This window comes from Carettochelys insculpta, chromosome 1 (assembly GCF_033958435.1).
Source record: "Carettochelys insculpta isolate YL-2023 chromosome 1, ASM3395843v1, whole genome shotgun sequence".
NCBI lineage: Eukaryota > Metazoa > Chordata > Testudines > Carettochelyidae > Carettochelys > Carettochelys insculpta.
The window spans coordinates 228,775,559-228,803,054 of record NC_134137.1 but is presented as its reverse complement, the minus strand read 5'-3'; the positions used below and the strand labels follow the sequence as shown (position 1 = coordinate 228,803,054).

The following is a 27,496-nucleotide window of genomic DNA, read 5'->3' as shown; positions in this document are numbered from 1 at the left end:
GTAGTTAACAGTTGGGAGTAGAAAGGAAGAGTGCAATCACTAAGGATGTAAAATCCTGTTTAATTATTTAACTGATTAAATGGAGGGCAAAAGATGCAGACGAGGGATACTCCAGCCGACCTGAGCTGGAGCACCCCTCCCCACAGTGCTCCTAGGGTGAGTCCACTGTGGATGACGGCTGCTTTGGCTGCACTGGAGCCTCCCCAGGCTGCAATGGGCCATTTGAGGCTGGAGCAACCTCGTGCCCATGGTGAGTGGGGAGCTGCTCCAGCATCCCCACAGGTTAACTGTTACCAGTAAGCCTCACCCATTTAGAGGGAAACATAATGGTTAACCACTTACACATTACATCCCTAACAACCACTGTCTGGCTTTTTCTGTGAACACTTTGCCTCTCTGTTTCCGTTTCCCTTACCAATCTGATAAAGGTGCTGTGAAGATTTATGGATGCACAGTGTTATAAAAGTGCAAAATGTAATTATTAACAGGGGTGACCAACAAGTGTTGCAAACCATGCTTTCCATCAGTTCAGAAGTCATCATACACATTAACATAACATGCTTTAATAAGAGAAATACTTTCTTTCATTAGTTATTGTATGCACCATTCATGTTTATAAAAATATTATGCTACTTATCTCATTTTCATTATTTTTCTCCTTTCCCTGCATGCAGCAAGGACAGATTAACGCAGATATCTCCCTGGCAGACAAAATTAGAACAACTCAGGTAATGTGTTATAAGGACAGATAGAAACAGCCTGAAAGAGTCCTACTGCTTTCACTGGGCCTTAGATTAGACCCTTGAGGCTGACACCACAGCAAAAATATGCCATTGAGCATTATCTCTAATAGAAATACTGAATGAATACTCTAACTGCACTTCCATTACTTTTGTAAATGACAGATCAACAGGTGGGCACAGAGACTGTATCTATAACAGACAATTTAGAACAGGGGATAAGGAATCAGAAAACTTTTGGTCTATTCCTGGCTCCAGTATCAACTGGGAAAGTCATTTAGATCAGCAGTTACAAATTCTGGTTTTTAAAGCCAGGTGAATCCACATGCTAGTCACATAATAGAGTTCCCATGAAAATCAGGTCACTTTAGTACCAAATTTGAACATTTTGACCCTAAATATCCCTATGCTCCCTTCCTGTATCTGTAAAATATTTATCTCCTTCACAGACGGGTTGTAAGGCATCTTTAATTAACATCAATAAGCACATTAAGATCTTCATATTAAGACTGCTATGGAAGTTCTTGGCTAAGCAGCAGTGGGAACTGCTACTAAAGCTGAAAATCAGCTGTTTTTCTATACTCCTTATTTCACTTGTGCTTAAACTTCTAAAAAATATCCAGAAATTGTCCCAGAAAGATTTTTACAAATATGACACTGAACTGTATTTTATGGCATTGCGTACAGTGACTATCTAAATCCTAAGAATTATTTTTAAAATCTACATTGCTGTGAGAGAGACAAACTTTTAGGCTCATAGAAAGCTTTTCTTCAGGTCTGGGAATTGTACTCTTAGGCTAATGCTATGCTCACCCATACAGCCGTCTGCTTAATGCAAATTAGCAGTCTTGAACATTCAAAATGGCTGCTCATTTGCATATTGAAGCTGCTCATTTGCATATGGAAACTGCTCATTTGCATATTGACAGCAGAAAACAAGCAATGAAGATATGGTTCTGCTGGCAGAAACCCCCTCTGTCTCTAGCCCCTTATGCCTGGAAAAAATCAGGGATAAGGGGCTCCTGACAAAGGAGGATTTTGCTGGCAGAACCATATCAGCTGGAGCCTGGGCTCTAGGATTCTGAGGGGAAAGGGTCCTAGAGCTTGGGCTGCAGCTGAGTCCAACCATCTGATGGTTTAATAAACGTAGTTAACATTTATTTCAAGGAACAGTCAAAGAGAAGCACCATATTAGCACCACTCCAGTCATGGAGTGAAAAATGTCAGTTTGGGGGGCAAGGGTATAGAAAATACGGAGAGGAAAAAGTTCAGGGGCAAGGAGACACAAGAAGGGGTTGTGGGTTATAGATTTCTTTTAATAAGCCATAAATCCAGTGTCTCTAATCAGTCCATGAGTTAGAAAACAGAAAAGATACAAATTTAAGCTTCTGTGCTTGTCTGTTGGAGCTGTTAGGCAGTTGCCTTAGAGCATGAGAACTGAGGAGTCAGATATAGACTGATCACTTTGTGAAAAGAATTCACCCACAGGTAATATGGTGGTTTTGTCTTTAATTATTTTCCTGTGTGAATTCATTCAAGGTGTAATGATTCTCTGATTTCACCCACATTAGGTCATTACTGGGGTAAGGGCCTATAACAGATACTACCTCATCCTCCCTATCTTCAGCTGAGTCAGATCTGTTGATTTTGAAGCTGGAAAGACGCCTTCAAATCTCAGACCATATTCATCAAGAACTGCCTCTCATTCTTTCTTCCTCTGTCTTTTCTTCTCATTCAGTTCTTCCCATCTCTTTTTCTGGTTGGATTACCTGGTTCCTCAGATCACTCAGTCTCCAGACTTGAGGATTCCCTTGGTATACATGAATTCACAATTTGCATTTAGGGACTATATTTTTTCTCACAGAAGAGAAATTGTCTAATCTGGAACTTGTCCCATCCTTGTATGGGTATGGTTTTTTGAAGTTTAAGATGCTGGAAACATCTCAGTTGGGGTTACAGGTCAGCTCTAGGATTCATCTAGGGAGAACTGAAAGATTGAGCTGCTTCAGGTGCTTCCTGGGTGTGCTTAACTCATCAGCTTAGACGATTCCTCTAGTTTGCAAAAATATTTCTACAGTAAATTCATATTGTGTACTAACTTCTGTAGGAACAGGATTGGACTATTAGTAATTAGGGTAGATGTAACTAGGAACTGTGGGTATAAATGAGGCAACAGTTCAGCCACTGTGCAAACAAATTTCAAAGTGCTATCTAGATTCCAAATCTGTAGCATCAGGCCGAGTAGCTGCTTCTTGGCAGTTGGGTAATTTTGAGAAAATGTTAGTGCATTGTAAGAATGACATCAGTAGATTTGTCTAGCAAGTAAAAAAAAAAAAAGTCAAGGGCAGCACTTGAAATATCTTCTTCTTTCTTTTCCTTACTATGTAGACAGCAACTTGATGAAGGAAGGAAGTGCCTAACTGGAATAAGAAACAGAGTAATTCCACCATATTTTGAATCTGAACTTGGCAAGGAATTTCTCCTGAAAGAGGTAATTGAGCTTAGGGAAGCTGAATGAAGCGTGGTTAGTGCAAAGAATCTCTATCTCAGTCCTACAAAGGATCTTAGACTGCTTTTTATCATCTTTGTTGTTATCTTAGAGAAAGCACTTTTGAATGACTGAACACAATTAGCATTAATGGGTATTATGTATGTGTGTCAAGTGCAGAACATATTTTTGTATAGTCTTGCTTGTAAGTAAGTTGAAATGCTTGCTTATAACATACATAGAAGAAGGTGTATTCTAGAATCACAGCTTAAATTTTCATTCTATACTGCCAGTTTAATTGTTACCAGTTTAGTTTTGCCTATTTGTTTGCTTTAAGTCCTCTTTCATACTTGCAGTATAATATGTATGGTGAGGAGACATGAATGCTTCTTGTCATTTTTATTTAAAAGTTCCCTGATGTGGATTTACTTTCTAAAGAGCTTCCCCCATTTCCAAAGAAAGAGAGAAAGGAGCCATATTTGGGGACAGTCACGGAATTATTTAGGAGTAGATCTGAACTCAATACAGGTAACATTTAAATATGGAGTAGAGTTCTCTATCAGGTTGTTGAATTGTCTATTGCACTTAAATTAAAGAGTGTGTCTTGGGGCAGTTACGGTTTCTGCAAAGAGCTGAAAAAAATCTCTGTTAGCTTCTGATATCATCTAACTGATCAAGTTGAACAATGAGTATGGAATAATTGGTACCCATGCAGATGCTAAACATAATACTTGAAAGGATTCTCAGCTTTCAATATTCTCATTCAAAACCACTTCTCTCAGATCTGTTTGACACTTGACTGCTTGATACATTTAAGGGGTCTTTGCAGACATAAATGACCTGGAAAAACTGGTAGGACTGGATGGGAAAGTGGATGTTAGATATTGTCATTTGAGGTTCAGAGAAGGTGAAACAACAACCTGGGCCAACTTAACTGGAGCCCAGAGTGAGCCTGAAAGTATAAGAAGGCTGGGGGCGGGAGAAAGTTGGGAAAAGAGTGAGTGGGAATTGAGAAGGAGTTGGGCTACAAGAGGATGTTGAAGTGAAATGGGAGTACAGGGTAAGGTGCAGTGGTAGTTCAAAGATGAGGGTGGAAGAAGGAGGAGGAGGTAGTATAGGGATTTGATGATGAGTGGAGACAACATGGAGGACAGGGTGCACTGAGGAACATGGGAGCAGCAGGGAACAAAATAGGGGTGGACAGTGAGCACAGCATCTTCAGCAGCTTAGAGTGGAAGTGTACAACACTGACAGGAGTACTTCAATTCCTTGTTTAGAGAATAGCTTGCGAGCACTGAACTGGCACATGAGGATGAAAACCATAATACAGTACTGTTCACATCACAGCAAAGAACACGTTATCAAAACAATCTTCCATGGGTCCCAAGCATTCTCACATTTCTTCATTTTTGCACTCCCCTCAGTTCTCCTGTGTTGCAGCTCTCTGGAAGGCTGGGCTGGATTGCTTGTGAGAGCTCCTCAGCTCACTTCTAAACCAGCCATACTGCTGCAAAGAATTACAAGGCACTCCTGGCAATGACTCACCCTGCTTCTGGTGCAACATTTCCAGTCCCTACTGCCCCTTGGCTGTATTCACATGGCAGCACACAACACCCATTACTAGGCCCTGGCAGTACTTCAGAGAGTATGATATACTCCCTAACTGGGATGCTTAATACCCTGTGTATTAAAATGTAGTGTAGTAATAATATAAACAGAATTTTGTGACTATGCCCATTTTTTCCTGTATATTCTACAGATCCATTTGCCCCATCCAGTGATTCCCCACACTCGCTGACTCCTTGGACACAAAATAAGACTGACGTTTCGAGCAGAGCAGGTAAAGGAGCATTCCAGTTTGGCATCTAGGTATAGGCTGAAGACTGATGAAGAGGGGAGCAGGAGACAGATGTAACAGTCACATGTGCTAGCAACACGCTAACACTTAAGGGAAAATATGGGGAGAGATTCTCTCCTCTGCTGTGGCCCTGGTAAATAGCTGTAGCAACAGAAAAGAGTCATTAGGGCTTTAGATTCAGTCACAGAAGATTTCCCCCAGCACATGGTTTGCACAAGGTACCTTACCCCGCCCTGCAAGGCCCTCAGCCCAAGGCCTGGCATAGGGGACTTGCTGGGGTAGAGACAAGAGCAGGCTGGTTCATTTAGGGCAGAAAGCATGAAACCCCAGTGCACAGCACTGCTAAGATTCCAGGTAGAGCTGCTACAATAACTTACACAACCCTGGAGAGCTGCCCAAATTGTTCAGGGAGGTACACTGGCTACCCCTCCCCGCCCCCCAGACAAAATCTGTAGGGTGCAAAGGGGAGCTAAATCCACCTTCATCCTGTATCCCTAGGATACAGTTACACTACAGTGATCTGCTGACCGAGGTCACTGTCGGAAACCCCTGTCGACAGATCATGACCATAAACCAAAGCGGCTTGAAAGAGCAACGTGCTCTGTTAACAGAAGGCCTGGCTGCTTTCTTGACAGAACAAGGGCCCAGAAGCCCCGCAAAGAGGCTCGTGTAGATACAAAGCCCTTCCAGGCACTCTGGCCAGGCACGCACTTAAACGCACCCCCCCCCCCCCCCCCGCATAGCCAGTGCCTGCCCATGCTGAGCGTTGCAGTGGTCTGTGAGGGACATACAAGCTAGGCCCACACACTTCCCCAGAGGGATCAAAGACAGGTCACAACTGGCATGGACTAGGACCAGCCCCTGGGCTGGCCCCTTTCTTCCCAGCAGCTGCTGCAGGTCCTGCTGCATATGGTCCTGGCCTACTTTCACCTCATCTGGGGGGAACTACTAGACCCCACCACAGGGTTGGGGTCCCTGTTGGGGCTGGGAGCATGGGGAGTTATGGGACTCACGGAGCAGGGGCAGCAGTGGGAGCAGGGTTGTCTGGGGCATTAGGGTCAGCTGGAGCAGCAGCGGGGGCCTGGGGAACAGGGGCACCAGCCATGGCCATTCCACGGCACTCCCAGTCTTCCCACTGGCTCTGTTCCTGCAGCTGGTTTTGGTGGACCAGTGAAGCCACATACAGGCAGCCGGAGGCACTGACCATAGAGGGGAGATTGCTGGAAAGAGGGCATCTTGGTCCTCCAGCTGGCCCGCGCCATGGAGGACCATACTGTCAACAGAACTCCCCCTTGGGCTGTTCACACACTTGTTTCTTTGAGAGAGACTGTTGAGGAAAGCATTAGGCCTCACGGCATTGAGGCAAAACGCTGCTGGTGAATGTGCCATGTTTTGTTAACAAACTGTCGAAAAAACGCATTTTATGTGTGAACGTGTTGCAGGCTTTATTGACAAAACCAGGGTTTTCCTAGCAAAACTCGCTAGTGTAAATGTAGCCCTAGGCTATAAGTTTCGTTCCATGCGTCTGAAACCTTGTCTACAACTAAGAAGTTCTGCTGATATAGCTATAGTGCTGTGTATAGGTAAATGGTCACTGGAACAGAGAGAAGGGGTGTGACCAACAATGTGAGCAATGTTAGGACCCTCCCCTCTCTGATACGGGAAATCCAGGTTCGCCTCCAACTGCCCTAGACCCCCTGAAACCAGTCTCCCCAGTTGCTTATACAGATTCCGTGCCCCCCCCCACCCCCCGCAGTGTTCTACCTCTCTGATTTGTATTCAGCTCCAGGAGGCCCAAATGACAAGTAAGGCGAAGCACAGAAGCTTTGCACAGGACATTCTTATCTTCAGTAAATTACACTTACGGCATGCAAGAGTCAAAATGTAAACACAAGTTGCTGTGCTAGCAAGAGTGGTATCTAATTTTTTCTTCTCAGTATTTCTAAAAAGAAAAGTGAAGAGGATTAAGAGACAAATCTCTGTTCTCAACAAGAGCCCCCAGGATATTTATTTCATATTAGTAGATTTTTAAAAGGTTTTTTCCACTCTTACATTGCTCTATTAAATAAATATCATGAGCCTGATGCTATAGATGTGATGCAGACCCAACTCCTATAGAAGATAGTAGAAGTTCTGTTTGCACAAGAACTGCAGAATTGGGTTTCAGTATTCCTCTTTGCAATCTTGGCTTCTGAATAGATGTGGAAACAGATGTCTGCACATCTGGGATACCCTTCCGGTCTCATGCCCAGAGTTTGCTAGTGGATGCTGCAGGGCAGCCAAGAAAAGAGAAGGTGAAATTACCATTATCGATCCAGGGGGGCAAACCAGAATCTGTTCCCAATGAAAAGGTAAAATACAATTTTCTTGGCTAATGTTTATCTCCCTTGGCATGTCTCTTTTGCACAGTTGTTAAATTGTTCTGCAGCAGAACTGGTCACTGTTTGGAATGTCTCTTTACTGGAACAGTAGCACTTGCAGTTCAGCTGCGGCTGACTCTTCCAAGAAATAACCTCTTCCTGAATCATTAGACCACAAACTTGGGTGCCTAAAGTTAACATCGTAAGGTTAGGTAAAACTGTCTTTAAACCTATCTCCATCTGCAGTCCAAATGTGCACCAGCTCTCAGCTGTGTGCACCTCCCATCAGTTGTGTGCCCTTTGATGAAGTCACTAGGCTAATCAGACTCAAAGTGGCATTTGTATTTGGAATCCTCCTCAGTGGAATAATTACGAATAATTAGGCACCTAAATAAAAGTAGGCTGATTGTGAATATTATTCACTTGAATGACAGAGCACTTCTGAAAATAAGGCCTCTTTTCTCCAGACTCCTAAATATGGATATAGATTACCCGCATTACTTTAGGATCCCAAATATGAAAATGTTGGCCTCAGTCTTTAAGTCTGAGCTGTCTGATTATTTACATTTTAGCCATTTGCTTTTCCTTTCTTTTTCGCCCTCCTAAAACTGTGTGAAACTGTCAGTATTTGGCCAATTCTAGGTAAACCATTAAGAGGTTGGCATCATTATACCTGGAAGCCAACATTGTTATAGGATGTAAGCTGTAGTTTCACTCCTTTTCATGATAAGCACCTTCCCATTAGCCAGGGATGATCTTTGTTGCCACCTACCGTTTTCTATGTTGGTTTGTTTTTAACTTTCTCCCCTATTGCCCATGTAACGTATTGATCATGTACGCAAAGGTAGAAGATCCTGTTGGGGGCAGAGTCAACACATCTTCTGTTGCAACAGCAATCCAGCACCTTTGTGGATTCCTTCTCATCCCACCTAAAGTGACATTTGGGGTGCTGAAGGAGGGCTGTACTTATGCTGCCACTGTCATGCTGAAGAATGTTGGAGTGGACTTCATAAGGTTAGATAGAATTGTCTTTAAACCTGTTTTAAAATAGTTACCTAACTCCATCTGCAGTCTCAGCTGCATGCACCTCCTGTCAGCTGTGTGCCCTTTGATAGAGTCACTAGGCTAATCAGACTCAAAGCGGCATTTGTATTTGGAATCTTCTGTAGTGGAATAATGTTCTAAATCATCTGACTTCAGAAAACCCAATCACAGAAATGACAGAGTTAAAACGCAGCTGATGCTGGGCAAGAGAGAGAGGGCAGTAGCATAGCGTATGTCGAGGAACGGCAGCAGATTTCTAGCACACAAGTAGATTTAGCACTCCAAAGGGTATTGAGGGGAAAAAGATTTGTGTGTGTTGCCACAAAGAATGTTTATGCCAGAAACACTGAAATTATATTGAAAAAATGTTCCTATATAAACAAAGCATAGAAGACCATTTACTTTATTTTTGATCCTTAAGGCAGTAGGCAGTGGCTAAGGAGCTCTGTTGAGCATTATGCACCTTTGGCCCATTAATAGGATGGTTTGATTTTCTTTGTTTCTGTTAAGACCTGTTTGAATAGAACTTGGGCAGGAAGCCAAGAAATATATCCCCATTTAGGAACTGTAGATTCTCCCCTTTCTTTCCTTTGGCCCTGCTGTTCCAGGTGGCAGTCTGATTATGTCTTTTTCCTGGCAGGTTTCGGGTGAAGCAGCCGCCTCCCAGCACAGGACTGAGAGTGATTTATAGACCAGGACCTGTAAGTCACATGGCACAGATGTATTGTTGGGCACAACATAGTTTTTTAGGCAACTTCAGACTAGTCCTCCAGGCTCCAAGAAAATTTCCCAGCAAACCTCTTTAGTATCACACTGACGGCTGGGCTGGCAGGGGCCCAGAGCTGAAAACTCTGTGTATGTGTGGATTCCTGTAACCTACTGGTGAAGGAATGAGGGTGTGAGGGGCATGCCAGGGTGACCTATGCTGTCTGCTGCATTTGAATGGAGCAGTTGCTATGAGATGCTCTATAGCTAGGGCCCTACCAAATTCACAGTCCAGTTTGGTCATTTTCCCAGAGGATTCTAAAAATAGTAAATTTCATTATTTCAGTTATTTAAATCTCAAATTTCGGGGTGTTATAATTGTAGGGGTCCTAACCCAAAAAGGAGTTGTGGGACATTAGAAGGTTAGCAGGGTGCGGGGAGCTGTGGTACTGCTACCTTTAGTCTGCACTGCTGATGGTGGTAGCACTGTGCTCAGAGCTGGAGAGTGGTGGCTTCTGGCTCAGCTCTAAAGGCCAACCCATCACCAGCAGCAGCAGCAGCAGCAGCAGGACAGAAGTAATGTTGGCCTGGCATAGTATGGCTACTCTCCTGCCACTCAGATCTGAAGGCAGCACAGAAGTGTGGCACTACTACTACCCCCTTAATCTCGAGACCTCCCTGCAAGTCCCTTTTTGGTCAGAATCTCCAGTTTGAGGAACACTGGTGTCTCCCATGAAATCTGTGTAGTAAGGGTGAAGGTATGTAAAACACCACATTTGACAGGGAGAGACCAGATTTCACAGTCTGGTCATAGCTGAGTTTGGTAAGGCCCTATCTGTAATGCACAGAGTAGTCACCCTGATAAATTCAAGGAGAAGTAGTAGCAGAAGGCAACAGGCCCAGCCTGGAGCAATGAAACGATTTGCCCAGTGGGTCAGTGACAGATCTGGGAGCTGCCTGAGACACATACTAAATAGCTCTGCAGACAGGACTAAACGCTGGGCACAAACCAGAGCCAACAGAAAGCAATCATCTTGCTGCAGTGCAAAGGGAGGTGTGTGACCTGGGAAGCACAAGTAGAGCTGAGTGGGAGGTGGGACAAGGAGTTGGCAGCAGCGGGAAGGCTTGCACCATTGGCAGACCTAAGTTTACACTTGTAGATTTTTACATACCACTTGTAAGGTACACATCCAATTTGACACCTCTGAAGTGCCTGCTATCTGGGTGGCTCTGTCATTTCCAGGTGGCAGCAGGATTGCAGGCTGAACTGGAGATAGAGATTTATGCCATGGCAATTGGAGCGGAAGGACCTGAGGGCTGTGGAGAAATTTCCCACCGTATTGAAATCTTAACAGAGAGGGAGACTCTCTTCCTGCCTGTGGAGGCAAATATCCTTTGCTGCCTTACAGTAGAGACAGCCTCTTTTCAGAGGCACATGGTCGAGATGATGGATGGACTGCAAGTGATGGGAGAGGTAGCACATGGGAAGCTCGGCCACACTGGAGAGGAGGAATGAGACCAGGAAGGCAGACTCAAGACATGGCTTTTGGGGAATTCGCAAGAGGGCACTTCCTGCCAGTTGGGGGACTCAAAACCCTTATTAAACATGTAGATATTTTAGAAGCTGGAGCCCACTGACTAGCTGCCAAGTACGTAGAGGGACCCAACCCTTACCTCAGAGTGTAAAGGCAGACCCCCAGAATCGGGGGCAGGGCTATAAATGCACAAGCCATTAACTGACCCATTTTTGGTGCTTGATTCCTCCCCATCCCCCAGCTGTTTAGTGGAACTAGAGATGTGCTGAAAGGATAAAGCCACTTTAAGAAGGATTCTTCCCCTTCATCTCAAGCCTCAGAAATGTTCTGCTCACACTGAACGATGGGCTGGTTTTATGGGGAGTATTTGGGCAGCAGGGTATTGTTTGAAGCACCTGCTGAAAGGTGAGGGATTGTCAGGAGTGGTAGCAAAAGCTACTCCTGCTGAAGCTAGAGATAGTGCAAGGAAGAAAAAGGCAAAGCTGTGCACTTTGCAAACTTGGATGGAAGAGAGCCACTTCCTCCTACCCCGCTTACCGTTTAGAGAATGGATGGCAGCTCTTCTAAGGCTATCAAGGGCCCAGTTACTGCTAGGTACGGTGGTGCTTCCTATATTGCAGACCCTGGTTTGATGGCACGTAGATTGAGAACAGACTCAGCTAGTTGACAGTGATCCAAAATGCACTTTGCTGGGCAATTTTATCAGTTATGAAGTTGGACTAGACAAGGGCTGGTGATCTAACAACAGAAGCCTCCTTATTTGATTCCTCTCCTCCAAAAAAAATCCCCCACATACTGAATTGTTGCTTTCTCCTCTACCAACATTTTCTCTTTTCTCCAACACTTCCCCCCCACATCCCAGAGCTCACTTTAGGGTTTAAGCTGGGTCAGTGGTTTGGACTCAGGTCCTTGGCAAAGTCACCTCATCCCCAGAGCACGTTCAGACCTCTAAACACGCCCCCAACATACCATTGGTTGGTTTACAAACCATAAGTTTACACCCTTAACAAGTAGCTCACCAGTGTTAACAAGCAACATCCATGAGTGCAGGCCACAGGGCTACCCCGAGGGAGGAAAGGCAGCCACGGTCCGGCTGGTTTCTACAAGTCCTACCCACAGGTTCAGGATAATACTACCCCACAAACTTGGTAAGTACTGCAACTTCTAGCTGAAGTGCATTATAGCTGAGGCTTGTCTGGGCTACTTCCTTCCCCAGGATCAAGACCTGCCCCACTAACAAGCAAGAGCCCTGTGCAGCTGAGTGCTCATGTATTGAAAGGGAAGCAACCAGCTGATGGGAATGAAAGGGTGTGGCTGCTAGGGCACAGTCTCCACATTACTCAGTCTCAAAAGAAGTCAGTCCCTGCTTACTGTCTCCACATAAACCCCTTGGCTTCTACTTGCCTCTCCCACTGGCTCCTTCATTTGCTGCACCCCACTCTCCCCAACTATTAGATGGCTCTCAGCAGTGACAGCAAGTACCAGCTTGTTAGGCACAAATGGCTTTTGTAGCATTCTGGGTTTCACTGGAGTCAAAAGGTTCTGCATTTTGGGCATTCAAAGAAAATTTTGAAAATTGATCACGTGCAGTTTTCAGCAGTATAGTCTTCACAGCCGAACACCATCCTGCTTTACGGGCAGAACCGCTGTCACTCTAATCACACCACTGTCTTTCTGAATACCAAAAATATCTCTCAAAATTTCCCTCCACGTGTCACATGCACGCTGCTGTACCTGATTGGTCAAAAAGGTCTGTCTCTTCACAAATAGCACAGCCATCCGAAATCTATGCTCATATCTTTCATGCCATGCCAACCTTCATTTATTATTTTTGAAGTTTACTTGTGGGAAAGCCCCTCTACATGCTAACTTTTCCCTTCCAACAGCCATAACTCAACACAGCCCCACAGCTGCCAGTCGCACAATTTGCAGGACTGCTGAAGACAATTGTTTCTGTAGCATCAGAACTGTAGCAGATTTTTTTTCCTTCTCTTCATTCTTGCTAGCTTTCTGTGTTTTTTCATTACAGATCAGTCCAGGAAGGATAATATCAAAACCTGCACCCCTGAAACACCTGGATTTTAGTACACCATTACAGTATAAGTGTTATCCCTGTAAATACACAGAACAAATCAATTCATGCTCAATTGATTACTAAATGATTGTTTTCTTTCATCATCCTCAATCAAACCTCATTTGTCTCATGCCCGTAACTTGTCTGGCTCTGTTACCTTCTTGACCAGCTTTTTCATACCTTCCATGGAGGAGTGGTAAATAATTAAGTCATATTACTGAAACAGAGCAGTCCACAGCATTTGTAAACCGGCTGCAAATCCACATTTTAATAAGGCTACCACTAACTGTATACATCTAGAAATGAAGAATGTAGGTCACAAGATGTGGGGTTCTGGCCTGGAAAGCAATGACTCTCATTTCAGGGGAAGGGGTAGGCAATGAATAGTGAAGAAAAATAATCAGCTCAGCATGTGTTCCCAGTGAAACACTGTGGCCAAAAGAACTAATCTTGGTTATTTTACTCCTTTACTTGGCACTGGTGCAGTTGCTGCTAGAGAACTGTATACACCAGAACTGGAAACAATTCAAGATGAGCTTGGTAAAGTGGAGAGGACCAACAAGATTGATTAAGGGATTAGAAAACATGCCTTAAAGTGAGAGTCAAGGAGCTCCAAGAGAAGGTTATATGATGACTGGATTACAGTCTAAGTGCCTGCAAAGAAAACCAATGTTTGATAAACATAGAAATGTAGGATGGAAGAGACCTTCACAAGTTGTCTAGTCCAGTCCCCTCCACTGAAGCAGGATGAAAAACTATCTTGGACCATCCCTCTCAGGTGCTTGTTTAACCTGTTCTTAAAAATCTCCAAAAAGACAGAGCTGCCATAGTCTCTCGAGATAATTTGTTCCAGAGCTTTACAACTCTTGCAGAAAGATTTTCCTACTATCTCCCTTGGCGTGACTTAAGTTCATTACTTCTTGCCCTGTTGTCAGCAATTTTCATGCAGTTGAAGATTGCTACGTTCCCCCTCATTCGTCTCTTGTCCAGACTAAACAGGCCCACTATTTTTTTGTTTTTTCCCCCCCCTCATAAGATCATGTTTTCTAGACCTTTAAGCATTTTTCCTGCTCTCCTCTGGACTCTCTCCAGTTTGTCCACATCTTTCTAAATGTATGGTGCCTGGAACCGAACAATACTCCAGTTAAGGCCTTATCAAAACAGAGAGGAAGAATGTGCCTGCTTACACTATTGTTTGCTTTTTTTGCAATATTACATGGATAACTTCTATTTAGTTTGTGATCCACTATCAACCCCAGGTCCTTTTCTGATGTACTCTGTCCTCAACAGTGATTTCCTGTTTTATATTTAGCCTAGTTATTCCTCCCTATGAGCAGTACTTTTCATCAGTTGTTACTGAATTTCATCCTATTTACTTCAGACTTTCTCTGGTTTGTCGTTCTGAATTCTAATCCTGCTCTCTAAAGCACTTGCAACCCCTCATAGCTTGGAATCATCTGCACACGTTAAGTGTACTCTCTATACCACTATCCAAATTTTTTATGAAGATATTGAATAGAATCAGACCTGGGACTCGGGATGTTAAGGGTTAGTGGGTAGGAGCTAGAGCACCCGCACCCACAGCACAGGGGACTGGGACTGCTTTGGATATGCTGGATTGCTCCCCTGCCCACAGCAGCACCAAATGCAGGGAATCTCCAGCCGAGCCAGAACAGATCAGGTTCTCGGTTTGCCATAGGTGGGGTGCTTCAGCCCAGCCAGAGCAGTCCCACTCTCCAGTGTGCTGCCCAGGGTTCTCCCCAGCCGCACACCATTTAATTAACCAGTTAACCAAATAAATATGATCTTATATCCCTACCTGGGACAGATCCCTGGCAGGATCCCACTCAGTGTGCCTGCCTGCTGTGATCGTGAGCCATTGCTAAGTACTCTAGGAGTATAGTTTTGCAACCAGTTCTGCAACCACCTTATGTGAAGGTTCATCTAGGCTATACTTTTCCAGTTTATTTACGAGAAAGGTATGCGAGATACTATCAAAAGCTTGACTAAAGTCAGAATATAACAGACTCCTCCATTTCACAAAAGGAGCACAATTCCAATGACTGAAAGCTGAAGCTAAACCAATTCAGACTAGAAATAAAGCATACATCTTTAAAATGAGAGTAATTAACCACTGGAACAGTATACCCAGGGCAGATTCCCCACTGCTGCCAATTTTTAAAGCAAGGTTTTTTAAGTAAGTTCTGGTTCAAAAGAGATTCTTTTGGAGAAGTCCTTTGACCTGTGTTAACACAGATTAGACTAAAGCCCCACAACCATCCTATATGAAGTTGGATTTTATGACTAACACTACTATATTCTGAGCTGGTGGTATGGCTCCCCAAGGAATAAGCGGTGTATTTCAGGTTGGCAGTAAAGGCATCATATATTTCAACCTGGTTTATAAAAAAAAAGATTCTGTACCTTAAAATAAATAATGGATAGTTAGTGCTGAGAGTTTCCTGGCCAAGATTGTGAGGTCCCTCTCAAGTTAATCCCATAAATCCTTAGATATCTGATTTTAAGAACTGACCTCCTGGCACGTCCCACAGGAATCCAGGTGATGGAACAGATACTAGCCAAGACAGACCACTACAGTAAACCCTGGATTTAACAGACTAATGTGGGGGAGGGGTGTCCCTTAATGCCAAAAGTCTGTTATATCCGAATGGTTACACTGTGTGATGATGCACTGACCTTCCCAGCCCATCACTCACTCCTGTCCCCTACCCCCAACCCTTTCCTACCCCCTCCTGCCCCATTTTTCCCCTCACATCTCCTTCTCCCTCTTCCAGTTACCAGGAGAGGAGCTGAATGCCACCCTGGCTCCTTCCACCTCCTGCAGCTCTCAGCGCTGCGGCTCCTCCAGCCCCCGGCTCTGAGCTGCCTGCGCGAAGGTAGAATATGGCCAGTCCCAGCCTGCCAGCAGGCAGCCGCCTCTGACCCCGTGGCTGCTGCTCAGCACCATTGCAGGCAATGGCAGCCGAATGACAACATGCTCCACAAACATGGGGCTGGGGGAGGAGTGCTCCTGCACCCCACCACAGCCCCTCTGGCCTCCAGCATTTATTTGGGAGGAGCAGGGGGGAGAAGGGACACTGGCAAACAGCATCCGTTATTTGGAGGGTTTACTGTAATCTGATTTAGTGTTTGCAGACAGTCATATGCTTGCGCAAACCTAGTATTTGCGTAGACAGTCCTAGTTGGGTTTGGCAGAAATGGGAACCAGGCTAAGACCCCCTGAAAATTCCACTTTGAAAAGTGAACAGATTAGTGACACTTCTATTCCACATTTACCTTCCTAACCATGCCAAAGCTGATGTGTCAGTTTACACACACAACAGTTTTCTAACTACTCTGCAAATTCAGCCCAGGGTCTGAGAGTCAAGCTGGTTACACGGCAGAGAGAACCTACAAGGTCTGGAGGCCCAACGCTGCTCTCACATACACTGGAGTAACCTTGTTGACATCAGTAGGTGGGTCAGCTGTAACTGAGCATCATGTAAAGACAGCAAAGCTCGTAAGGTGCTTTACAGCTGAAACTAACTAAAAGTCCATGTGATGCTAGAGCCAACTCTGGGCCCTACAGCAGTGTTAGTTCTACAGGCCCGGCAGCAGCATTGCATTTTCACCAGCGCAGACAGCAGTGCAGCTCGATGTAGTTGGGGCTACCTGCTTACACATGGAAAGGATACCACATACTCCGAACTTCACAGGCAGACATTCTGACAGGAGCAGCACCCATGAATTTCTCACTGGTTTATTTCAGGAGCACACAGTGATTTATCCAGTAGACGACAAGTACAAAAATGGCATCAATTCTAAGCAGTGTAAATTCCAAATGAACAACTGGAGCTAATGCAGCTGGGATTATCTGGGACACACTGTAATCTCCATGTGCTAATTGAACCTGATCACTCTAAAGTACAGGGCAGGGCCGCTACTCCAATCCTCTGTCTTCCAGGAAGCAGCCCACCAGACTTGATAGCTGGCACCAAGGACATCATAAGGGAAGGAAACACACTGGCTGACGCAGCTGCTCTGATATTCAGTTATTTATCAGTCTGCAACACTTCAAAGGAGAAGCATAGCGAGGGTCGGGCCTTGTGTCACTCCCAAGAGGAGTAGGTGTGTGTCTGCCAGGTACCAGCACTGCTTGGAGACATTTCTTTGCCTGCCAAGCCTTGGGAATGCAGTCAGACCACATAGCCTTTGTCCCCATAAGCCATTCCCTGTTGTGAAAACCTGGCACAGCTCTGGGAGCAGTCTGCAAGCTACACTCAGTTAGAACACTGAGAGCAAGTCACCTCTTTGCAGAGGAAGGAATCAAGCCCCTTTCTTATGGCTGCTGGTCTCAGGGACAGGGCTGCAGCTGGCCTCACGTTCAAGATTCAAGTATAAACGTACACAGCAGAGCACAGGAAGTTCAGTCCATGCTGGGGAACAGGGCTCACCCCATGCCAGGTTTGTGCTGTGCCCTGGAGGGAATTAACACACTCTGTACGTAAGACGAGGCAGACCTGCTGGAGTCCACATCAGCCACTGCCCAGAATTAGAGCCTTTCAGGGCCCACTAGTCCTCAGAGAGGCTCCCTGAACATGAGGAAGCTACAGGAATCCCCCACTCTGCCCTGCACTATGGACAGCCAAAAGCTAAACCATTGTGAGTATCAACTTCTCTTTTTTCTTCCTCTTCCTCCTCTTCTCCTCAAAACGATCGGTCGCATCAGCAAAGAAAGTCACCTCATCTTTGCCCTCGATCTCTCTCTTCAGGAACTGCAGCCCAGCCATATTGAAGCCCAGCACATTCTGCAAAACAGACAGTCAGTGGATTTCTGAGTATCCAGAAAACAACAAGAAGGAGCTGCAAGTGAAGACAAAGAACTGGACTTGTTTAGTTTAGAAAAGAGAAGACTTAGAGGGGACACGATATCAATTTTCAAGTACCTAAAAAGAAGATTACAAGGAGGACGGAGAAAAATTGTTCTCCTTGGCCTCTGAAGACAAGACACGAAGCAATGAAACTGCAGCCAAGGAGGCTGAGGTTGAACATTAGGAAACATTTCCTAACTGTCAGGGTGGTTAAACACTAGAATAAATTGCTGAGGGAGGTTGTGAAATCTCCATCACTGGAGATACTTAAGAACAGGTTAGATAGACGTTTATCAGGGATGGCTTAGACAGTACTTGGTCCTGCCATGAAGGCAGGGGACTAGACGATGGCCTCTCAAGGTCCCTTCCAGTTCTGTGATTCTTCTACCTTGCCAGTGGCTGGGGGTGAGCAGCTCCAAACAGGCCACATTCCTTTCATCATCTTGGGCGGGGGCAGCCAGATGCAGCCCCCATGTTTTATGCAGTACAGCCTACAGCCAGCCACATTCACACAAAAAAATGACAGCTCAGAATACGAGGGAGCTGGACTTTCTTTTCTCTGCTCCACCATATCAAAGAGGAGAGGAGCCAGAATCCACACCATTTTCTGAAAGTGAGGTTATCAGCAATTAGCTGACTCAACTGCTGGTAGGACATCCCCTTCCCCTCATCATCTTTCCTTTTCCCACATGCCCCATTCCAGGCTACTTGTGAATCACATTAGCCCATGGCAAAGGTGAAGATGGTTTCCCTTTCATGAGGGCTTATTTGAGTGTCCCACATACAAAATGAATTCCTTTTGGAGACCAAAGGTTTAAAGAAACCACACAGCCAATGGGAGATGGAGCCATCATATGTTATATCCCCAATATGCAGCAGAAACATGACAAAGGGCTGAGCTGTTGAGAGGCTGGGAAGAGTCCCATGAAGACAGAGGGCTTACGTTCCCTTTGCAACAAGGATGATGCATTCTCTAACAGCACTTTCTCTATGCCAGACCCCAGGCAAGGGCTCGCTGCAGATACTCACCCTGATCTCGCTAACTTTGGAGATGGTGGTTTTCTTCAGATTCTCTATCACTGTCACCAGCAGCTGATTGCTTGTGATGCGCCCACAGTGTATCCTGGAGAATAAGAAGGACAGAGCATGTCCATTAAATGCAGCATCCTGTGCAGAGTGACATTCTGACAGGTCAAGCGCCTTTGACAGGAGAAGGTAAAGTAGGAGCTTTTCTTAACAGGGCTCACATGGCGCAAAACGTACTCAGTTGGGCACAGGAGACAGCTCAAATAAATACAAGTACAAGTAAGTACAAATAAATGAGAACTATTATGACAGAGGTGGTCTGGAAAAGAAACAGGGCTGTTTCATTAAGTTCCTTTTACAGCACAGTGTCTCAAGGCTTAGGTGGCTGCTCTGGGGGAGCTGGATAGAAGGAGCTATGCCCCTGTTGTTCCCAGCTTCATCAGCACCTCAGAGCTCTGAAACCTCAAACCTGGACATTACAGCTGGCAGCTCCATTCAGGCAGCACTGGCGCAACCCACATTTCCTGTCCTGAGCCAGTCTGACTGGGCGCACGCAATCCTGCCAATGGCCCCACATCACACATTGTGAGCCAAGTATTTCCTCCTCTGCTTCACACTGGATGATGGGATCTTTCCACCAGAACATAAGGGACAGGGGATCGACTCCACCAGCCAAGGTGCCAGGAGCAGAAGAGAAAGCTCAAGCACATTCGCCACAGGCCCAGTACCTGCAATACCTCCTGGTGCCACCTACTACAACCCCAAACGTAACCTTCTCAGCATGGCAGGTACCCAGGCGAAGTCAGTGAAGCCCCTGCCACGCAAGGAGAAGGGACAAGAAGCATTCAACTAAGCAGAGCTGGGGGAAGTGCTGGCTCATAGCCCAGGAGATCAAAGGCTCTGCTATAGTTACAGGACAGGCATGGAGCAATGGGGCAAGCTGTCTACACACTGTCCTGCTGCCCTTCCTCAAACCAGAAGGGGCCAAGAGGGCATTCCAGGCCCATGAAGCTGATGGCCTCCCCATGGAACCTGGCTGCTAGCACTGACTGTCTCATGAAAGTCAAGATCCCCTAGCCTCCATCCCTGTTGTACACATACCACCAGCCAGGCTTCAGATGCTGCTTACTTCTGGCTTCCAACCAGTGAATGAGGGGAGAGGATAAAGCAATCCTCCTGACTCACCTGAGCAGGAAGAGGAGAGCACGGCAGAGGAGTTCCACCTCCGAGGCCAGCTGGATGTGCTCATTGAAGAGCACAAGAAGGTCAGGCACATACGAGAAGGGCAGCACCAGCAGAGACTCCTCCAACTCACTGAAGAAAAAGCAAAAGAGATGGGGATGGTTGACAGCAGCCATGGACAAATCACACTGCCCCAACAGCCGCTGCACTCTGCTAAGGAACAGAGGGAAACACATCCAGGGGGAAGGATCTAGCCGCAAATTCGTGATGGCCAGACACCATTGTCACGTTTAGGAGGCTGTTAATCAGCCTCCTGGAGAGCCCCTGGCAGAGGCACGACAGTGTGCAAAGCCGCTCTCCTCTCTGAGGACCATTTGCATGGAATACAGTCTCCCAGGGCAGGGAGTAGGCATACAGCATCTGGGTGAGAGACAATCCTTCACCATGAAAATGATGCTAGAAGATAGCTCGGTCCACTCAGAACATCTCATTGGGTAAAAGAGCTCCTGGCCCAGGGGCAGGGACAAGTTTCAGCTCGCTCTCAGCACGGAGAGAATGATGTCTACTCCCCATGCACAGATGCTCTGCAGAGACTGTGTGCACTCACCCCCAAAGAGGTGGCATCTGTATCAAAATTACACATGACATTCATTAAATGACTTCATGTCTACCAGTAATATTCAACCCAGTTATTCTTCCATTGCCCACCTCCAATATTAGTAACCCACCCAGTATTTCAACCAGCCATGGCCTCAGCAGCCCCCCGGGAGCCAGGCTTCATGGCTCAGTAGCAAGACCTGCTCAGCAAGGAGCCTTTTGGGACTCACCTCGACTTGACTTTCTTGAAAACTTCTAGCACATATGCTGAAGGCTGTAACAGAAGGAACAGCACCAGCTTGAAGTGTCAAGAAGTGCCCTGAAGGGAGCGCTAGAACAGAGGTCTTCAAACATTTTAGGCTATGTGCCCCTTTCCAAATAATGCAGTCTACCGTCTATCCCCCCACAAGACACAGTCATAAAATATTTAGGATTAGCTTGCCAAGTCTTAAAAAAATGCACTGTCTGCCATTACAGGATTTTCCTTGCATACCACCATGCACCCAATTTGAAAACTAACTGCACCAGATGAAACTGATCTCAAGGCACATGTTAGTTACAAAAACATGGGAATGTAGTTTCACAAGTTGCTAAACTTGAGCAAAATAAACAGAGAACAGAAAGCCACCACTCCTCCCACCTGCTGGCAGTTTAGGGGACCCACTGCTGTTTAGGAGATGAATGAAACAAGCCACTTTCAGAAAAGACTGGTGAGACTTTTGTGATAATTTAGCAGGTTGAATATAACGTGTTTATCCATTTCATACAAGTGCTGTAATTTAGTGGACTGAGTTCTAGGCAATATAGATAACACTGCTTACATGTAAGCTGGTAAATTATATGTTTAAAAAAAAAAAATCACAAAAACTAGAGGAACCTAAAAAGCATTACCAGTCCCAGCTCCACTCATTCATCTGCTCAACAGCACTTCCTGTGTCACAGATTGCGCAGCAGACTAAGCCTCCTGCTGGGAAGCAGCAGGAATTAAAAGGGAGCGCCATCTGAGAGAGACAAGCACCATTCACTGTACGGAGAGGATGACAATTTCTAAAGGGTGCCTAGAAATTCATTAGTGCGTATGTATATATGTTATAGATATAATCCAGAAGCAACAAACGAGGCATTTTCTGGACTACAAACATACAGTATGTAATATATAAATGTACAAGCTCAGAATGTTTCATTTCTGTGTAAAAACATTCCACTCAGGGCCACCCAACCATGCAGAAGCAGATGTGTGGCTATAGGACTAGAGCTTCCCTGGTCTCCTAAAGAAAAAACAGCCTTCCAGATACTGCTGCACATGCCACAACACAGCAGACATGTCCCCAGTAAGCAACAGTTCTTCAACAAATACTGCCACTGCTAAACCCAGAGAGCATTTCTGGGCATGATTTGACCTGCCAAGTGCTCAGAACTTGTGGGTGCAACATATTTTTGCTCTTGAACTAATGAGAGTGAACGGACACCCCATGGCCCAGACGTCCAAGAGCAAACTATGCAGAGCCCATCAATTGGGCATCCCACTTACTGAAATATTTCCATAGGCCTGGAGAATGGGGTTGACAGGAAGGGGAACCTGGAGAAAGAGAATGGGTCAGAATAAGGCAGGTACATACACAGTCTAGTAAGAAACATACACCCTAGACAGCCAGTTTGCAGTAGCCAGAGCGACGTAATTCTCAGAACACGCAGGCCACTTTCACCTACACACATCTGTTTTCTCCCTCTCCATCAGTCATCAGCCTCCCATAGAACTAGCACTAAGAGGTTGAAGGTATGAGTGAACAGCTAAGCTAAATGGTAGGAAATAAACCTCCTGGGAGAGGGAGCTATTACGAAGTGGAGCAATCTCCCCAGGGGAGAGGCAAAAAGTCCAGTGCACTCTGGGATGTTAAAAACCAGAACAGAAAATGCCCTGCTAACTGTGCACTTGGGAATGAGACTGCCCTTCTGCCAAGAGATGGATTTCCCCAAACATCCTTAGCTGCCACCACACTTATTGCCTGCTTCGCGTCTTCCCTGCAGTGATGCAGCTGACTCAATACATTCACATTTCACTGTGTCCATGCCGACGTCTCTTCACCTCTTTCCCAGCAGCTTTGCATATGGCCCCATGCTCCTTTAGTTTTGCAGTCTCTTCTCTGTATAGCTCCACAGCTTCCATGATCCGCTCAGCCTGCACAGCACAAAAGCAGCAGCGTCACACCAGAGCTGAAGAGAACAGTCTGAACCACCAGGACAAAGCAGAGCTCATGTCCCGACTACAGCGAGAGTGGGAGGGGCAGTGTTGGTGTCACAGGGATGAACCTAGTTCTTATTTGTCATCTTTGGAGTATTCCATGAGATTCCAAACGTGGCACCCCTGATAAATTAGTATGTAGAAACCATGTGACCTGCACTAGCCAATCACCCAACATTCAGGATTCCCCAGGTCACTAAGGTGCAGTTTTGCTCAAGGTGCTCCTCTGACATGTACAGGCAATTCCAGCTTGCCAGCAGAGAACAGCTCTCTCCTCAAAGCACTCTCTTGCCAAGGAAAATACAGGGCTGGTCAGTTCCCACCATTAAGTTCTGTAGGTTTATTTGCTGAGGTAAGAATTGCCAGACCTCAGGATGATTGCTGCAGGGGTTGGGGGAAACACATGATCCAGTCCTCCCACAGCAACGTAAAATTGCCATGGGACATGGAGACATTTCCACCTTCTTCTGAAATATCGGGGTTTGTCCAGGAGCAGGAGGCCTGACTAGCTGGACCAACACTCTGCTCATTAATAGCAAAAATCTACACTTCTGATGGAGCGTCCCAGTCTCACAGGGCCAACTAGCTAAACAAAACAGTATGTGAGGTTTTTAATTCTGTGTTCACAGAAAAGAAATGTAGTTATTCAAACCTGTTGCCCGCTGGCTGGCTGGAGCATGTCCCAGAGATGGGAGATGGCCTCGATACGTGCCTGCATGGCACCCACCTGCTGCTTTCTGGACAGACAAATTCTTCTTGGTTGAGGAAATGATGCTGCTCTGCCTGACTGGGAAAATCTACTTCTGTGCCCTTATATCTCAGATGTCTACTCATCAGAGCCTTTCCAGGGAGTTTGCTGACCAACCAATAACAATGCAGAACCAGCAACTCCCTCACTAACTTACCGCTTTGATTGTTTCAATGGTCTTTTTTCCTGCTAATCCAGTCTCTCCCTGGGTCTCACCAGCCACCTACAAGACACAAGATGTTGTAAGCAACAGCCCTTCCCTGCTGGGCAACCAAGCGGCTAATGCAGCCCCCAGGCAGGTCTAACCTCTTCTGGAGTCAACAGCCCTGGTGCATATTAAAGCTCAATGCCTTCCCCTGCCTCTCATGTTCCTGGCTTCCCATAAAGTTCCCTGTGTCAGTGCTTTACACAGGTAATGGACTGTCACACAAAGAATCTGCTTTCAGCCCAGGAGCCCAAAGCACTGTCCTGCTATCAACCCCCATGGCCCTGCAGCAAGGCAGGTGACTTTCTGGACAGGGAAATATGCAAAGAGAGAGCAAACCAAGGTCACACTGTGAGGTGGTGAGAAAGTCACCAAAAGAACTCAAGCCCCTGCCTAAAGTACTAGACACGCTGCCTCCCATCCATCTCACAGAACAAAGGGCACTGAAGAGCCAACCCTTGGCCAGTGCTGACCCAGCAAGGATTAGAACCGGTGATGTACAATGTGGAAAGAGACAACAGCTGAGATTCAAAGACTGCAGTTACTACCTCAGAACAAACCCAGTGCTGCCCCCCACCCCCCGCCCTTCACAAAATGGGCCCAGAACTCCTTAATGAGTGCCTCAGCTTTCCGTCTCCTGCAAGCCAGCACTCCCAGTGGCACACTCCTGCAAACCCCACACAGCGGCAGCACCAGCGAACTGGAGCCCCAGAGCGCCTTACGAGTCTCACATAAGCACAGAGCCAGACTAGGTTATGAGCATTCTACGGACTACGTAACATTCTGCTGCTCAGGCAGCTCTACTCACCACAGGCTGCTCTTCCTTAGCCACGCTCTCCTCATACTCTGCTTCCCTTTGCTGCAGCAAAGGCAAATGCGATATGTTAACACGGGCAGGTAAAACAGCACAAATAGACAGTTCAGTTTTCCTCCCAGGAAAGCTGTGGCCTCGCATTAACCTTATGGCCCAATTTTGGAACTGGGACACCCCTGGCACGCTGCCAAGTTTGTTTTCCTTTAATGGCCTAGCAAGAACTCAGGATGCCAGCACTGTTGGTTTGACTTGCACTGTCAAAGCACGGCTCAATGACTGGCAGCTCCAGCCTCTGCTAGCAGGCAGGGGACCAAGAGTCTGCAGGCTGTGCACGTACGGGGAGCCAAAGAGATTGTTAGCATCAGCTAGTCAAACCACAATGATGACAACCCAGATACAGCTGCTCCCTCCTAAAACGTAGCACAGCAGGAACAAGGCTGGGAACATGCTGACATCAGCCCAGCTTGCAGGAAGGAGCAGTCCCAGCAGAGCACTGACTGGCACCTGTCATGCAAGCATGGTGCCAATACCATTGAATTCATCATCCAGTGTCCACAGCTTGTGGTTTCCCCACAGAATGGTCAACTCATTCCTCTTGAGCACGTGAGGAAGATGTATGATAAGTTCCACTAATAAAAGGGCATCTGCCTCCCTCTGGCAGGTGTATTTATCAGCCTACAGCCACCAGCATTTCTAATGAACCAGTTCTGGGGTATCGAGACACTGTCTATGGGCCACAGCAAGATTGCTACAGACAAGACAAGCCAGATCCCACTGACTCTCAGGTTTGCTCCTCCGTACATCACCAGGCATGGACTCCTGCACTGTGGAGAATGCTGTGATGAGAGGAGAGCCCTGCCGCATAAGTTCAAGAGACAGGGTAGGTCTTCACCAGCTCTCTGAGCCACCAACCAGCTACTGAGAAGATGCAGCCCTGGACACTTTTCAGTCCTGGGTCTGTTCGTTACAGTGATAACCATAGCAGCCACGACAAGCCCAGGTGTGGAAGTCATCACATGAGCCTCTCACACTAAGGCACAGCGCAACTAGAGCACAGGGCATCTCATTAACAAACTCCCCATTGCTGTCACCAATGGAAAGCGCCCCAACCACCATGCAGGACAGAAAGTTTGAGCATCCTGCAGATTTTAGACCTGGGGTTGGTGGGGGGGAGAAGATGCAACCCACGCTCCTGGAGGAAGTAAAACATCCATTCTGAGGGAAACCTTGGGAGCAACATGGCAGAGAGCAAGTGAGCCAGGAGCTGGCAATGCAACATAGGAAGGAAAGGGAAAAGAAAAGACAACCAATGCGATCTAGGGGCACCTGAAGATAACGCTGGAGGCAACTGTCGTTTTCTCTCCAACTCTAGCAGTACCCTGGAATACTGCCGTTACCTCAGTGCATCTTTATACCAGACACAGGTAAACAGGTGAGCTCTCTTAGGTGCGCTGGAAGATCCTCTGAAGATTAAAGAGGGGCATTTAATGACTGAGGAGAAACTCAGGGTAGAACAGTCCCTTGCAGGAGGCCACAAGGAAAAGCTAATGCACTCACCATCTCCCTCTCCTCTTCCAGGATGAGCGGCTCCCTCGTCCTTTCCCAGAGGCGTAAGGATTTATCATGAGATGAAGACACAACATAGTCTCCGCTTGGACTGAGCGCCAAGCACCACACCTCCTGGTGGTGTCCCTATGGGTCAGGCAGAAGAGATGAGACATGACCAGCACCAGTGGTCCCAGCCATCAGGAGAAAGAACTGCCGAGGCCCAAGTCACTGTCTGAAACTCTTTACCTCCAGTGTCTGGACGTGCTCAAACTTATCCGCATCCCACTGCTTAATCTTGTGGTCCTTCCCAGCCGTGAAGAAGAGATGGGACTTGGGTACAAACTGGAGGTTCATCACACTAGAGAGCACGAGAAAAAGGTCACCATCCCACCATCAGGAAAGGAGACAGTGAACTATCTGAAGCCAAAACCCTTTCTACAGTGTCTCATCTCTGCCTGTCTCATGGGCAGCACTTGTTGGGCCTTGCAGGGCCCCCAGGAGGTAAGGGGAAGGGATTTATCAAACTACGCTAACTGTACCAGCTTCTGCTTCTTTTCTCCTCCCTGCATGCTCTTCCCCAGCAGAGTTCAGACGCTCCAGCAGAACTGCCAAGCTCCATAAGCTGGGCATGAGCACCAACAATGAGCTAAGCAGCCAGGGAGCAGCACCAGGGCTCAGTGCTGCAGGGAGACGGGAGCACCACCATTTTTGCCACATACCAGTGCTTCAGACCATAGCTCCAGGAGGTGCTCCTGCCCTCCCTGGTGCCTGCAGAGTGCCCCCTTACAGGAGACCAGGGGACCACATCCCACCCCCACAGGAACACTGAAGAGACTGCACCACCAAGGCAAAGATTGGTGGATCCCATTCCTTCCGTGGGGGAGGAGTCTGCAGACCCATACACCAGGGCCTACCTGTCATCATGGGCAAAAAGAGACCGGTGACAGTCGCCGAAGTCCAAGCCCCAGATCTTCACATTCCTATCAGCAGAGCCAGTTGCAATCAGGGCCCCATCCTACACCAAGCAAGGCAGAGAGAGGGGGCATTACTGACTGGCGGGATGACCCGGAAGGGATTACAATGACCTCACAGCTGGCCAGACGGACTGAACAGTACATGACTAACGAGCAGGAGCCTGAGAAACAAATCTGTGTCCCCCAGGAGAGGAGCAGCAGCTGCATCACACCCCAAAGCAGCCAATGGGGGACTGGGAAATTCTACAGCAACTTTTTCTCACCCAAAAGTCACTTGTGTGCTTTTCTCATGACTTAATCCCACAATCCTTTGCAGCCAGCAAAGGCCTGTGGAACTTGTAGGGATTCATTCTGGTCCTATCAAATTCACTTAAATAAGGGGGTGTTTCTTGAGAATGGCCATTCTAGAGGGCCATGCCTACTCCCAAGCACGGCTGCAATCAGCTCGTAAGGCCACAGACATTGACAGAATGCCAAATCTTTTG

At 46.6% G+C, this 27,496-nt stretch overlaps 2 protein-coding genes across 2 annotated transcripts in view; one reads left to right on the top strand and one right to left on the bottom strand.

Annotated features, from left to right (window-relative positions):
* Positions 1–12,872, top strand: part of SPAG17 (sperm associated antigen 17) — a 232,801-nt gene extending 219,929 nt beyond the window's left edge. Inside the window, exons 39-48 of the mRNA XM_074983588.1 lie at positions 675–728; positions 3,129–3,231; positions 3,639–3,756; positions 4,988–5,068; positions 7,286–7,437; positions 8,291–8,460; positions 9,131–9,191; positions 10,439–10,583; positions 11,750–11,878; positions 12,760–12,872. Coding sequence (XP_074839689.1) covers positions 675–728; positions 3,129–3,231; positions 3,639–3,756; positions 4,988–5,068; positions 7,286–7,437; positions 8,291–8,460; positions 9,131–9,191; positions 10,439–10,583; positions 11,750–11,878; positions 12,760–12,815 — 1,069 coding nt within the window. The 3' untranslated portion in view covers positions 12,816–12,872. The remainder of the gene's footprint in view (positions 1–674; positions 729–3,128; positions 3,232–3,638; positions 3,757–4,987; positions 5,069–7,285; positions 7,438–8,290; positions 8,461–9,130; positions 9,192–10,438; positions 10,584–11,749; positions 11,879–12,759) is intronic.
* A 3,682-nt stretch (positions 12,873–16,554) lies between these two features.
* WDR3 (WD repeat domain 3) overlaps positions 16,555–27,496 on the bottom strand; it is a 32,445-nt gene continuing 21,503 nt past the window's right edge. Inside the window, exons 17-27 of the mRNA XM_075000953.1 lie at positions 26,952–27,052; positions 26,284–26,395; positions 26,047–26,181; positions 24,484–24,534; positions 23,628–23,693; positions 22,567–22,659; positions 22,012–22,059; positions 20,711–20,754; positions 19,887–20,015; positions 18,705–18,798; positions 16,555–17,612 (exon numbers count right to left, since the gene is read on the bottom strand). Coding sequence (XP_074857054.1) covers positions 17,457–17,612; positions 18,705–18,798; positions 19,887–20,015; positions 20,711–20,754; positions 22,012–22,059; positions 22,567–22,659; positions 23,628–23,693; positions 24,484–24,534; positions 26,047–26,181; positions 26,284–26,395; positions 26,952–27,052 — 1,029 coding nt within the window. The 3' untranslated portion in view covers positions 16,555–17,456. The remainder of the gene's footprint in view (positions 17,613–18,704; positions 18,799–19,886; positions 20,016–20,710; positions 20,755–22,011; positions 22,060–22,566; positions 22,660–23,627; positions 23,694–24,483; positions 24,535–26,046; positions 26,182–26,283; positions 26,396–26,951; positions 27,053–27,496) is intronic.